This window comes from Hippopotamus amphibius, chromosome 13 (genome assembly GCF_030028045.1).
Source record: "Hippopotamus amphibius kiboko isolate mHipAmp2 chromosome 13, mHipAmp2.hap2, whole genome shotgun sequence".
Lineage (NCBI taxonomy): Eukaryota > Metazoa > Chordata > Mammalia > Artiodactyla > Hippopotamidae > Hippopotamus > Hippopotamus amphibius.
The window spans coordinates 2,249,472-2,261,067 of NC_080198.1; the positions used below are offsets into that span (position 1 = coordinate 2,249,472).

General features: G+C 47.3%; 1 protein-coding gene across 1 annotated transcript; it reads right to left on the bottom strand.

Annotated features, from left to right (window-relative positions):
* Positions 1 to 1,178: 1,178 nt before the first annotated feature.
* LOC130834791 (protein PBDC1-like) lies at positions 1,179 to 1,957 on the bottom strand. Its single transcript, XM_057705592.1, has one exon. It carries the CDS (start codon positions 1,908 to 1,910, stop codon positions 1,248 to 1,250), a length of 663 nt encoding a protein of 220 aa, XP_057561575.1. The 5' UTR covers positions 1,911 to 1,957; the 3' UTR covers positions 1,179 to 1,247.
* Positions 1,958 to 11,596: the final 9,639 nt, after the last annotated feature.

Consider the following 11,596-nt stretch of genomic DNA (forward strand, 5'->3'; position numbering starts at 1 on the left):
TGCTATGATAAGTCACTGTAATTGTTGCCATCATAACAGGTGTATAGAAAAATGTCATTTTGGTTTTAATTTGCATTTCTCCAATATGTAATGAGACCAAGCATCACCCCTTTAACAAAGTCTTTCTCAGAGCGAAAGTTTTTAATTTTGATGAAGTCCAATTTTTCCTTCGATAAATTGTGCCTTTGGTGTCAAGTCTAAGAACCCTTTGCTTGGATCTAGATCTTGAAGATTTTCTTCTGTTTTTTTTTCCCCCTAAAGGTTTCAGAGCTTTATATTTAAAGTCCACGATCCACTATGAGTTACACTTTGTTTAAGATATGAGGTTTGGGTTGATACTCATTTTTTCAGCCTACGGATATCTAATTGCTTCAGCACCACTGTTGAAAAGGCTACTTTCTGTCCACTAAGTTGCTTTTGCATCTTTGTTGAAAGTCAGCTGGGTATATTTCTGGGCTCTCTGTATGTTCCATTGATCCATATGTCTGTCCTCCTGCCAATAACACACTTTCTTGATTACTGTAGTGATATAATAAGCCTATAAGTAAGTAATGTAACTAAGTATATGTGATTCCTCCTACTGTATTCTTCTCTTCCAAAATTGTCTTAAGTTATTCTAGGTCCTTTATCTTTCCATATAAGTTTTAGAATAAGCTTGTATACATGTCTACAAAAATCCTGGCTTAGATCTTGATAGAAATTGCGGTAAGCCTATTGATCAATTTGGGGAAACAAACGTCCTTACTGTGTTAAGTTTTCCAACATAGTCCATCCATAATCCATGAACATGGTATATATAGCTCCCTATTTCTTGAGGTCTTCTTTGCTTTCTTTCATCTGCATTTTTATGTATCAAATTCTGCACATTTATTAGATTTATGCATTAGTAATTAATTCCTTGTAGAAATTATAAATTGTGTATGTTTTTAATTTTGGTTTCCACACGTTTATTTTTTTATTTTTTATTTTTTTTAAGAACCAAAAGAAATTTATTTACCAAATTTCTTACTTGACTGGTGATGAGAAGTAAGACACAGCCAACTAAGACCCCACAAATAGTCTTCAAGCCAGTTCCTATAAGAGAACAACCACTGCAGCTCCTAATGATTAGCCAGAAAGATGTCCTTCTCTATGGCCTTCCAGTGAACAAGGAAATACATTTGACCATAGGGGCCTGTGCAAGGAGCATCATGGTACTTGTAGTCTTAGTTAAATCACGGCTTCTAGAGTGCTATTCCCTGTCTACCTCACACAGCTGTTTCACCACTTTTGTTCATTTCTTTGCAGGCTTCTTTCTCCTTTTCTCCTGCTTTCTTGGTTTTCTCTTTTTCTCCTTCTCTGTTGGCTCCTTTCTCTTCTTCTCCTCCACTGCTGGCTCCTTTGTCTCTTCCACTGTTGACTCCTTTCTCTTCCTCTTTGTCCTGAGCACTAGTATAAATTGCTTTGTTATAACCTTCCCGGTTCCGAGCAACTTCAATGGCAAAAAATTGTATCCTGGGTGCAGAGATGGTGTTTTCCTCAGTGTAGCCCTGAGAACAATTCAGTCGCAGCAAAGTACCATAGTTGAAGTCTTCTACAATCCCATCAAACTTCAAGCAGAATGGCCTCCACTTCTCTTTAGCTGATTCTGATTTGAGCTCTTCTGGGTCCAATACACCTATTCTGAGTTTCTTAAAATTTTCCCGAAACTCAGAGTAGATTTGGTCATCCACTTTGGTCAGTTTCAGGAACTGTGGGTCAACTGATGAAATCAGTTTGTAGTACACTTCAGCATGCTGCATTGCTCTCATGGCCCAAGCCATCTCAATATCAGGATCGTTGCCATAAGACTCGGCTGGGAGAGAAAGAGCGTGTGCCACAGACACCAGTTCCCCGGAAACCAACTCATCCGTTCCACTGCTCGCCTCCATATTGCAGCCCACAAAGCGTGGCTGCACTTCCCCGGAAATGACCTTTTGCGTGCCCACACGTTTATTTTTGGTATATAGAAATGTAATTTTCATGTCTGTTGATCCTGTATCCTGCTACCTTGCTGAATTTTTTCATTAATTCTAGGAGAGTTTTTTGGTAGACTCTTTAGGATTTTCTATATAGACAATCACTTTGTCTGAAAATGGGGACAATTTTATTTCTTCCTTTCCAATCTGTATGTCTTTTATTTCTTTTCTTGACTTACTGCTGTGTGAGTGATAAGAATGGTGAGAGTGGACACACTTTCCTTGTTCCCAGTCTTAGAGAGAGAGCATTCAGTCTGTCATCAAGTATGATGGTAGCTGTAAGGTTTTTGTAGATCTTTATAAAGTTAAACAATGTTCCCTCTACTCCAATTTATCTGAGAGTTTTAAAAGTTGTGAATGGGGGAGTTCCCTGGTGGTCTAGCGCTTAGGATTAGGCACTCTCACTGCTGTGGACCAGGTTCACTCTCTGGTTGTGGAACTGAGACCCAGTAAGCTGTGCGGCAAAGCCAAAAAAAAATTGTGAATGGGTGTTGCCTTTTTCTGCATCACTGGTATGATTATATGATTTATGTCTTCTTTAGTCTGTTGAGATGATGGATTCTGTTGGTTGATTTTTAAAATAAATTTATTTGTTTATTTATTGGCTGCATTGGGTCTTTGTTGCTGCACACGGGCTTTGTCTAGTTGCGGCGAGTGGGGGCTACTCTTCATTGTGGTGCGCAGGCTTCTCAGTGTGGTGGCTTCTCTTGTTGCGGAGCATGGGCTCTAGGAGCATGGGCTTCAGTAGTTGCAGCACACGGGCTCAAAAGTTGTGGCTCATGGGTTCTAGAGCCCAGGCTCAGTAGTTGTGGCACATGGGCTTAGTTGCTCCATGGCATGTGGGATCTTCCTGGAGCAGGGACTGAACCCATATCCCCTGCATTGGCAGGTGGATTCTTAACCACTGTGCCACCAGGGAAGTCCCATGTTGATTGAGTTTTGAATATGGAAGAAGCCTATCATATCTGGAAATAAATCCCACTTAGTCATGGTATAAAGTTTTTATATATTACTAGATTAGATTTTCTAATATTTTCTTTAGAATTTCTGCATCTATGTTCATGAGAAATTCAGGTCTATAGTTTTCAAAGTCCAGAGTGCTAACCATTACACCTTGGGATGTGTTCGTAGTTTTCTTTTCTTGTATATCTTTGTCTGATTTTGGTAACAGATAAGGCAGGTCTTTAAGAATGAGCTGGAAAATATTCCCTCCTTTTCAGTTTTCCAGAAGATTATGTGTAGAATTCATGTTACTCTCTAAACGTTTGGTAGAGTTTACCAGTGGAAACGTAGGTCTGGAGTTTTCTTTGTGAGATTTTAAAACAAAATTTCATTTGCTTTGATAGAGATAAAGCTATTTAGGTTACCCATTTCCCCTTGAGTGAGATTTCTTCATTTTTGTCGTTCAAGAAATTCATATATTTTATTTAAGTTTTTTAATTTATTGGCATAAAGTTGTTCATAATAGTCTCTCATTATCCTTTAAATATGTATCAAACCTATATTGATATTATTGTTTTTATTCTTGGAATTGGTAATTTGTGTCTTTTCTCTTTTTTTCCTTGGATTAATCTATCTAAGGGTTTATTACTTATATTGATGTTCTCGAAGAGCAAGGTTTTGGTTTCATTTGTTTTCTCTATTGTCTTTGTATGTTCTGTGTCATTGATTTCCACTCTGCTATTCGTGCTTCCTTTCTTCTACTTACTTTGGGCTTAATGTGCTCTTCTTAAAAACAAAACAAAACAAAAAAGCCCAAACGTGTTTCTTAAGGTGGAAGCTAAGTTCATCGATTTGAGATCTTTCCTCTTTTCTGTTATTGGCATCTGGTGACCTAAAAATTCCCCTACGTATCCCTTTAGTGGCACTCCATACATTCTCACATGCAGTGTTTTCATTACCGTTCAGTCGAAAAGACTTTGACTTCCTCTTTCACCTGTGGGTTATTTATTTTCCAAATATTTGGGGACTTTTCCAGAAATATTTCTGTTCTTGATGTTTAGTTTCATTACATCATAGAACACACCCGGTATGATCTGAATCTGTTTGAGTTAGTTTTATCACACAGAATGTGGTCCATCTTGGCAAACGTTCCAAGTGCACTTGAGAAGAATGTTTAGCTACGGCCGCTGGGGGGAATGTCAAGCAGGTAAAGTTGGCTGATAATGTTGTTCAGATCTTCTACATCCTTATGATTTCTGGGTTCTCGCTCTCTTCTTCTTTCTCAAGATTGCTTTGGCTATTTGGGGTCTTTTGTGTTTCCATACAATTTTTTAAAATATTTGTTCTAGTTCTGTGAAAAATGCCACTGGTATTTTGATAAGGATTGCACTGAATCTGTAGATCGCCTTGGGTAGTAGGGTCATTTTAACAATATTGATTCTTCCAATCCAAGAACATGATATGTCTTTCCATCTGTTTGTATTGTCTTCAATTTCTTTCATCCGTGTCTCATAGTTTTCCAAGTACAGGTCTTTTACCTCCTTAGGTAGGTTTATTCCTAGGTATTTTATTCTTTTTGATGTGATGATAAATGGGATTGTTTCTTTCATTTCTCTTTCTGATGGTTCATTGTTAATATATAGAAATGCAACACTTTTCCATATATTAATTTTTTATTAATATGCAGATTTTTTTTTTTTTTTTTTTTACCAAATTCATCGATGAGCTCTAAGTCATTTTCTGGTGGCATCTTTAGGATTTTCTATGTATAGTATCATGTCATCTGCAAACAGTGACAGTTTTACTTCTTCTTTTCCAATTTGAATTCCTTTTCATTCTTTTTCTTCTCTGATGGCCATGGCTAGGACTTCCAATACTACGTTGAATAAAAGTGGCGAGAGTGAGCATCCTTGTCTTGTTCCTGATCTTAGAGGAAATGCTTTCAGCTTTTCACCACTGAGTAAGATGTTAGCTGTGGGCTTGTCACTTATGGCCTTTATTATGTTTGTCCATTATTTGGATGTTTCAGGCATCCCATTCAGTTTGAAGCCTGATTTTGAACATCAAATGGGTTTTGTTCTCCAGCAAATTTCAGGGAACCCTGGGGGATACTGGAAGTCAATCCCACGTTATAATCAGAGGCTCCCTTCACACCTGAACCTCCTCCCCAAGCCCGCAGCACAGTCACCTCTGCTAGCTGAATACAGACATGGGAAGTGGGTTGAAATAAGAAATTTAGAAATAAGAAAAGGAGACATGTTTACCTCGCAATTGTTTGGTATTAAAATTTGATGTTGGTGTTGGTGGCCCAGATGCACCTGCTGTGCAGAGATAACACTCTGCAGGTCTAACCAGCTGTCCCCATTGGCACCTGCTCTGTCCAGAGGGGCAGTGGTGGTGAAGGGAAGGCTGGCCAGGGGGCCCGTCACGCCTGTCACTCTGTCCAGGCTGTCTCAGGCATGGACACACATGTGTCCCCAGAAGAGAGCCCTGGGATCAGCGGGAAGCTAACTTCTTGTCAACGTGAGATATCCCAAGTGGCAGTGAGCTCCCCGTCCCTGGAAGGGTGTAAGCCGGCACTGGATGATCCCCTGGTAAGGTATCACGGGGGAGGCTGAACCAGACGCTGCTCTCTGCCCCTTCCGTGTGGCACAGACCCCACGACCTTGTGCTGGGAGTGAGAGCCCGGCCTCATTAATTCGTAAATGCTTGCTCCTTGCTAAGAGTGTGTTTTCATGGGAATGCCAGTGAACCACACGGACCTGCAGCATCTCCCGCGTTGGTCCCTGTGGTCCTGGGTGGCCAGCACCTTTGCCAGGACTGGCTCAGCCCTGCCTCACTGAATGGCCCAGGCTGTGCCTTATTCAGCCAGTTACATAACCGGCCTCTCTGAAGAGCCCTGAGTCACAAGGGTTAGCAAACTAGTTCAAGGTAATTTATGACTCTGGGATGCTTGAGTTTCTAAATACAACAGACAACGACAGACTGCAAAGCCTTCGAACTCCCTCCCCAAGGAGAGAGTGGTGGCTCTGATGGCCCAGTTGGCAGGCGGGATTCACGCAGTAGCAGCCTGGTCTAACCCCCTGTGGGCCCTGGAGAGGCCCACCCTCGAGGCCCGGTGAAGACCCCCTCACGGCGCCGTCCTTCCCTCTTCCCCCTCTGCTGTGCATAAAAAGGGAACGAGCGTTTTTCCCCTGCTCTGTGGCAGGGTAGACACTGCACTGTGTTCAGAGTTGTCACATCCCAATCGGCTCATCTTTTTAAGCTAATAATATTTATTTTGGGTAAGTCAGAATTCAGGAAGCAGGAACTCTGTAACTGGAAACTAACCACCTGCCCAGTGCTGCCCTTGAACCCCCAGAGGGTCCTCTGCATCCCCTCCTGCGGGTCACCTTCCTGTCCAGTGCCTGTGCCCAGAGTGGCAGCCTGTTTCCCACCGTCTGGACGACACTGCGGCACCCGCCATCTCCCTGTCCCCTCGCCCTCTGCACTGTGGCTGGGCAGCCGTCCACATTGGAGGTGGGGTCCAGTTTCCACACCTTGAACCTGCGCGGCCTCCACGGCTTGCTCTGGCCTCTGGCCAACAGACGGGCTGGAAGGGATGCTGTCGCGGTGCCAGGCATAGGCCTGGAGGGGCCTTGTGGCCTGGTGTGCCCACCCTCTTGGGGCCCTGTCACACCATGTGCAGAGGCCCTGCTAACCTCCTGGAAGAATGAGAGACATGTAGCCCAGTCACCACCGCCCCTGGTCACCTCAGCCAGCAGCAGGCTGGCAGCTGACCCCCAGCCGCAGATGGGCCCTGCCATGCCGCTTGACCACGTGTGCTTGAGGGAGCCCGGGAGACCCTCCCAGGCTGCTAGCCACAGCTAGTAAATGGTTATTGATGAAAGCTGCTCCGTGCTGGCGTGGTTGTTACACAGCAGAAGCTCACTGATACAGGCATTGCAGATTTCTGAGCACACAGGCCTCTGTGCACAGGCTCTGGAATTTGTGGGCAGAGGCCTGGCTATAGACAGACGGACTGGCCTCGCCTCCTGGCCCTCACATTAGCCATCATCCAGGCTCTGTCCTATAGACTGCATCCTGGGCCTCAGCCCGCAAAGTTACAACCAAGATATAGTCCCCCTAGAATCCCTGTGCCCAAGCCCCCTAAGCTCCTCTGCTTATGGGCCCTACTCACAGCCTTCCAGTGGCTGCCCGTGACACTCAGGGTGAAAGCCAGCCTCCTCACCTGACAACACAGCTCTCACCACCCCTGCTCCCCTCTCAGCTTCCTGTCTCCCACCCTCTCACACCATTTCAGCCCCACTAGCCTCCAACCTATAGAACCCAGCCCTCCCCCAGGGCCTTTGCACGTGTGGCTCCCTGGGCCGGAATGCTCCTCCCTGGCACCCACACAGCTCCCTCCCCACTTCCTGCAGGCCCCTGCTCCAAATGCTTTAGCAAACAGCCAAGCAGAGGGCTCCTTGTCCAACTGCCCCTGTCACCCTCCACGCCCTCCTCCTGCTTTCTTTCTGTTCAGAGCACTTAGCACGACTTGACTCAATGATACCCAAGCCGCGAGGCCTCCATGGGAGCCAGTGAGGGCTAGGAAGGGAGGGGTGGTGGAGAGGAAGGTCCCCTGGGGTCCTCCAGGGTGCAGAGCCGGGGTATCCTCTCTGGCCGACACCTGCCAGCGACACAGCCGGCAGCAATGTGCAGTGGCCACCTCTGGGAGCTGGGGCCCCCTCGGCAGCGCGAGCCCAAGCCCAGACTCGTGGCTGCGGCACACCTGCTCACAAGCCTCCCGTGGGCGATGCGTTTGGTGACAATACCTTGACTCAAGGTGGCCCTAGAGGTCTGCTCCTTGGAGCACAGGAGCCCTTGCTGTGTAAAATACTCTAAAATTGAGGGCCCAGCATTCAGGGCCTTTCTCAGAATTGGTGGAGCCAATTTTCTTACTGTAGGGATCTGCGCCTCCCCCGCCAGCAGGCGGGCATCCCATGGCTGGCCTGGCCTAGCCACAGAACCTGGGGAGGGTGTTCTTCGGGGCCAGGATCCAGGGCTCAGGGACAAAGTTCTTCTACACTCTGTGAGGGGGGCAGTCCCCACGGGGACTGGGGCCTCAGACTAGTCACCGGGAGGCAGAGCTGGGGGCCAGGTCTGGGTCTGGGGGGACCTCGTGGCCTTGTGGTGAGGAAAACAGAGTCTGGAGCCAGATGGTCTGGCTGCAAACCCCAGCTTACTCTCCAATCTGTGAGTGACCCCGGGCTCCGAGCCTCAGCTTCCTCCTCTGTGAGATGGGCCCCTCAGTGTCTCCTTATACGGCTGCGAGGACCCCACGAAATGCTTATTAAGACCAGGGCCGGGAACATCACAGCTGTCAACATCGTTACCCCCTCAGGTTTAGGGTCTGAGAGCCTCCAAGAGCCTCTCCCTGTGTGAGACTGTCCTGGAACCCGGGCCTTCCTGACCCTGTGGACGGAGCTGGACCAGAACCAGGGCAGAGATGGCAGGGGGCTGCACTGAGTGCTCGCCCCTGGTCGCAGTTCAGGGAGGGGAGGCCACCTCCTTTCCTGGCTCAAGATCTCAGAGTGGGGCCTGTGTCAAGGGCTTAGGAGGTAGAGAGGAACCAGGGGAGGATGGAGTCAGAGGCCACGACTCTGAACACCCCACAGCAGGGATGGTACTTTCCTGGCAAAGACAGCCTCCCTGATCCAGGCTCCAGGGTGATGGGGCACTGCTCCCAGAGTTCTCCATCTCGCTACCAGGCAAGGAGCTGGAGGTTCATTAAACTACAGGTGCTTTACTGTCAAAAGGACACCAGAGGGCTTCCTAGGTGGTGCAGTGGTTAAGAATCTGCCTGCCAATGCAGGGGACACAGGTTCGAGCCCTGCTCCAGGAAGATCCTACATGCTGTGGAGTAACTAAGCCCACGTGCCACAAATATTGAGCCTGTGCTTTAGGGCCCATGAGCCACAACTATTGAGCCCATGTGCTGCAACTACTGAAGCCCACGTGCCTAGAGCCCGTGCTCTGCAACAAGAGAAGCCACAGCAATGAGGAGCCCGCGCACCACAATGAAGAGTAGCCTCCACTCACCGCAACTAAAGAAAGCCCGCACACAGCAGAAAAGACCCAACACAGCCAATAAAATAAATTAAAAAAAAAAAAAAAAGGACACCAGGAGGGATGCAGCAGGGGATGAGAAGCAGAAGCAGTGAGCACCTCTCCAAGAGGTGCCTTAGAGGAAATGTGCCAGAAATGTCTGCATGTTGGGTCAGGGGAGCACACAGGAGGGAAAGGGCAAGGCAGGCTGGGGGTCTGACACCTCTGTCGCCAGCCCCAGACCCAGGTCCCCGCCCACCAGCCCTACTGTGTGGGGCCGGACTTCCAGAGGAAGGAACACAGACCCTGCCCACAGGAAGTCTCGGCCACCCTCCACGCTGAGGTCAATTGCATGGTCATACAGTGATTATGGACTGAACCCCCGCTCCACGCTCGTGTTCCCACAAAAACATCCAGGGATCACGACACTGGGCTTTCTGGGGCCATTGCACAGATCAGAAATTGCAATGGTAAAAAGAGGGAGACAGGAAGAAGATATGGACAGGAGGCAGAACCTCAGGGTGCTCACAAATCACCAAAGATCTGAGGGCATCAATACTGAGGACTCTGAGAAAGGCTTCTTGATATGAGACTGAAGAAAGGAGGTGCATTTAGTCAATGGTGCAGAAAAACTGAGTATCCATGTGGGAAAATGAACTTGGATCCCTACCTCACACCACATCCCACACCCCCAAGCCAAGTCCAGAAATGTTAAAACCTTGCCTTTGACAGGGAAAATTCCAACTTTTAAAATAGTTTTCTATGAGGTATTATCTTCCTAGAGTTGGGGCTGGGAACAATTTCTTACACAAGGAAAAGCAGCTCATAGGCATTAAAAAATTGATAGATTTGATTACAGTGAAATGAAGAATTTCTTTTCGCCAGAAGACAAGAGAAAGACAAACTGCAAATGGCAAGAAGACCGTTGGAATGTGCACAACCAGCAAAGGATTAGTATCCAGAATATATAAAGAACTCCTACAAATCCACAGGAAAAAGAGAAGCAAGGAGGCAAAAGCCAGGAGCAGGCATTGCTTAGAGGAGGAAACGGGCACACAAATGAAAATGTGAAAAGATGCTTGGCTTCACGTGTGCACAGGGAAATGCAGTTGACATCCCAATATTTCACTTGATGCCCACTAGACTGCAAACAGTGAGGCACCTGAGAGTACAAAGGACCTGAGAGGGTAAGACCCGCTGGAATACGTAAGTACTGGTGACAAGAGAGAAAACTGGTATGACCACTGTGAAAATCACGTCGGCATTTTCTTGCAGGTAGACCATTCACACCTTATAACCATGCAAGCCCACTGCCAGGCATGACACAAGGCACGAGCAAGACGATCTCCTAGCAGCACTGTTAATAATAGGGGAAAAAACGCAGAGATGACCCAAGTACTCACTGGCAGGAGAACGCAAAAATAAATTGTTGAAGAGCCGCACATTTTATTTTCGCACCAGTGAAAACTAGCTATGGCTACACACAGCAGCATGACAAAAGCTTAAGAAAGGTGAAATGTTGACTGACAACTGCAAATCTTAGAAGTCCACACGCAGTGTGCCATTTTCATAATGCCCAAGAACAAACAAAACAATACATTGTTTAGACAGGTGTAGTAAACCTCTGAGCAAGAAACTGACAAACAAACATGAAATTCAGGGTAGTGGTGACTCCCAGGGTAGGTCAAGATGCAAATGATTGAGAAGGTTCTAGTCCAGAGTTGAGCGGTGGGTTCACAAACACTCATTGTTTTATTATCCTTTATAATGGACAAAATACATTAAATAGTAAAAAGATACAGGCAAGGAGGAACACAGTGTGGATCTACATGGATCCAGTACGATTGATTCCTTGTCACACAGTGCGCTGTTTTCTCTGTGTCTCGTGGGTACCCAGAGGCCAGACCAGGAGGTGGAAGGACTAGAAACTGGATGGGGCATTCCCCATCCTGGGCCTGTTTCTCCATAAGCAAAATAAGAGGCTGCAGCAGGAGTGACAGATGGCTGGCACGCGTACCACGGGTCACCCCTTCCTCACCCACTGCAGACATTACTAATGGATCACAGCACTCTCTCATGCAGAGCACATATACGGTTCAGGACTCCTCCTCAGCTTCACACTGTAGGCTGCCAGGGACAGTCAATCAGAGAAGGCATGCTGAACGATGCCCACTTGCTGACTTGGAGAGTCCAGCCAGCTCTGGCTGGGAACATTTGAAGCCCGGCTGGCACGCAGGAACAGCTCTGAAAGGCAGTGCCTCTTGGGGATCAGGCCATTGGCTTTGGAGCCAGCCCTGGCCAGACCCCGGCAGCGTGGAACTTCAGCTGCTACAGTGCCCACCCCTGTGGCCTCCTGTCTCTGGAGCCCCTTGCTGCCCACTCGCCAGGTGGGCAGGCTCATGTCTACACAGTGCTGGTGAGTTTCACTGGACTTGAAACCAGCTCCACCAGCAGAGAAGGCCAGGCAGGACCATGTCACCCTCTAGTCCCCAAGGCACGTCCCCACTGAGCCTTATCCATCTCCCCCAGGCAGAGGGACTGCATTCCTCCCTCCACTTTAGCCTCCTCAT

Excerpts from the sequence above, each read along its gene's own strand:
- LOC130834791 (XM_057705592.1), bottom strand. The coding sequence starts at position 1,910 with ATGGAGGCGAGCAGTGGAACGGATGAGTTGGTTTCCGGGGAACTGGTG.